Source organism: Echinops telfairi, unplaced genomic scaffold (assembly GCF_000313985.2).
Source record: "Echinops telfairi isolate 266 unplaced genomic scaffold, ASM31398v2 ScPeMD7_17;HRSCAF=63, whole genome shotgun sequence".
Taxonomy (NCBI): Eukaryota; Metazoa; Chordata; class Mammalia; order Afrosoricida; family Tenrecidae; genus Echinops; species Echinops telfairi.
The window spans coordinates 597,488-598,864 of NW_022103914.1; the positions used below are offsets into that span (position 1 = coordinate 597,488).

At 42.4% G+C, this 1,377-nt stretch overlaps 1 protein-coding gene across 1 annotated transcript in view; it reads left to right on the top strand.

Annotated features, from left to right (window-relative positions):
* Positions 1 to 1,111, top strand: part of CSTA (cystatin A) — a 25,995-nt gene extending 24,884 nt beyond the window's left edge. Inside the window, exon 3 of the mRNA XM_004712301.1 lies at positions 980 to 1,111. Within this exon, the coding sequence (XP_004712358.1) occupies positions 980 to 1,111 (132 nt within the window). The remainder of the gene's footprint in view (positions 1 to 979) is intronic.
* The last annotated feature ends 266 nt before the right edge of the window (positions 1,112 to 1,377 follow it).

The window sequence follows — 1,377 nt, forward strand, 5'->3', positions numbered from 1 at the left end:
CAAGAAAGAAAAGATTGTAGTTAGTTCAAGGATTGCTGGCCTTTAGGAGTGTTTTCCAGTCCAGTCTGTTGAAGCACCACGCGCTGGCCCCAAAATCCACCCTCATCATACCCTGGGGACCTTACTGCTGTTCCGCTGCACTCCCCCAGTGCTTTGCCTCAGTGTGGCGGGATCAGATCAGGTGCAATTCCCACACTGTGTCTCTGGTGTTGTCCCCCGCAGTGGTCTCATCTATGTACACACTTGTACCTACCCACGTACCAATATGCCTGTACTTATCCATCTGTGCTCAAACACTTGCTTTGACTTTGGTTTTCTGTCTGTGGAGTAAGCATTAGACTGTCAGCCACTACTGCTCCTCCAGAGAAAGATGGGGCTTTGTGCTCCTGTAAAGACTTACAGCCTTCCTTGTAAATCCTGTTTAGGGCTTCTAGGAGTCAGAATCAATTCAATGGCAGTAGGTTTGGTGACTTTGGGGCTGTGCTCACTACATCCATCCTCGGTGCCATTTTTCCTGTCACCAAAGTAATGAAGCCTCTACAATATAAACTCCACTTTTTGCTCTCCCTTCCTCTCCCCAGGAACCATTAAGGAACACGGGCCTTTCTCTCGATATTGATTCTCATCTTCATCTAAAAGAGGACTCATATACATATAATGCTTGTCCTTCTATGGCTGACTTGTTCACTTAGCACAATTGGGTAGAATCCTCAGAGACACAGTGGCCAGGTCCTTGTCTCATGGAGCTACTATGCCGGTTCATGGTTCACAGCTGGTGCTGAACTGTTGCACCCCTAGGCCATTCCATTAGCCCGCCCCTTCTTGCTCATAAAATAAAATGGTGGATTTGTGGAAGGAAAGGATCTTAAGAACACTCTTCCAGAAAATTTATTGTAATAAAATCTTGATAGCTGTAATCTTTGACTTAATCTAGAGCCATGTGAATGAATGCCTCCTTTTTTTTTTTTAATCATTTCAGATACGAATCGGCAATGAGAAGTATATTCACATAAAGATGTTCAAAAGTCTGCCTGGAGAACATCAGTATTTGACACTCACTGGTTACCAGACTGGCAAAAGCAAGGACGATGAGATCGTGGGCTTCTTTTAGTGACCTGATTCTTTCCACTGGATGAATGGTGCCTGATAATAAACAGAACATTCAGAAAGCAAGCATTGCTTCACAAATAAATTGATTTCTTTAACTACTTCTCATTTATAATTAATACTCATGGTCATTTCATGGAAATCAATGCTACTAATTTACTATAGATGTTCTGTAAAAATTGTTGTCGGTTGGAAATCTTATGAAAATTAGCAAGGCCTAGATCAGGTGTAAGGCATCATCAGAACAAAAAATCTTACCATAGTGAATGA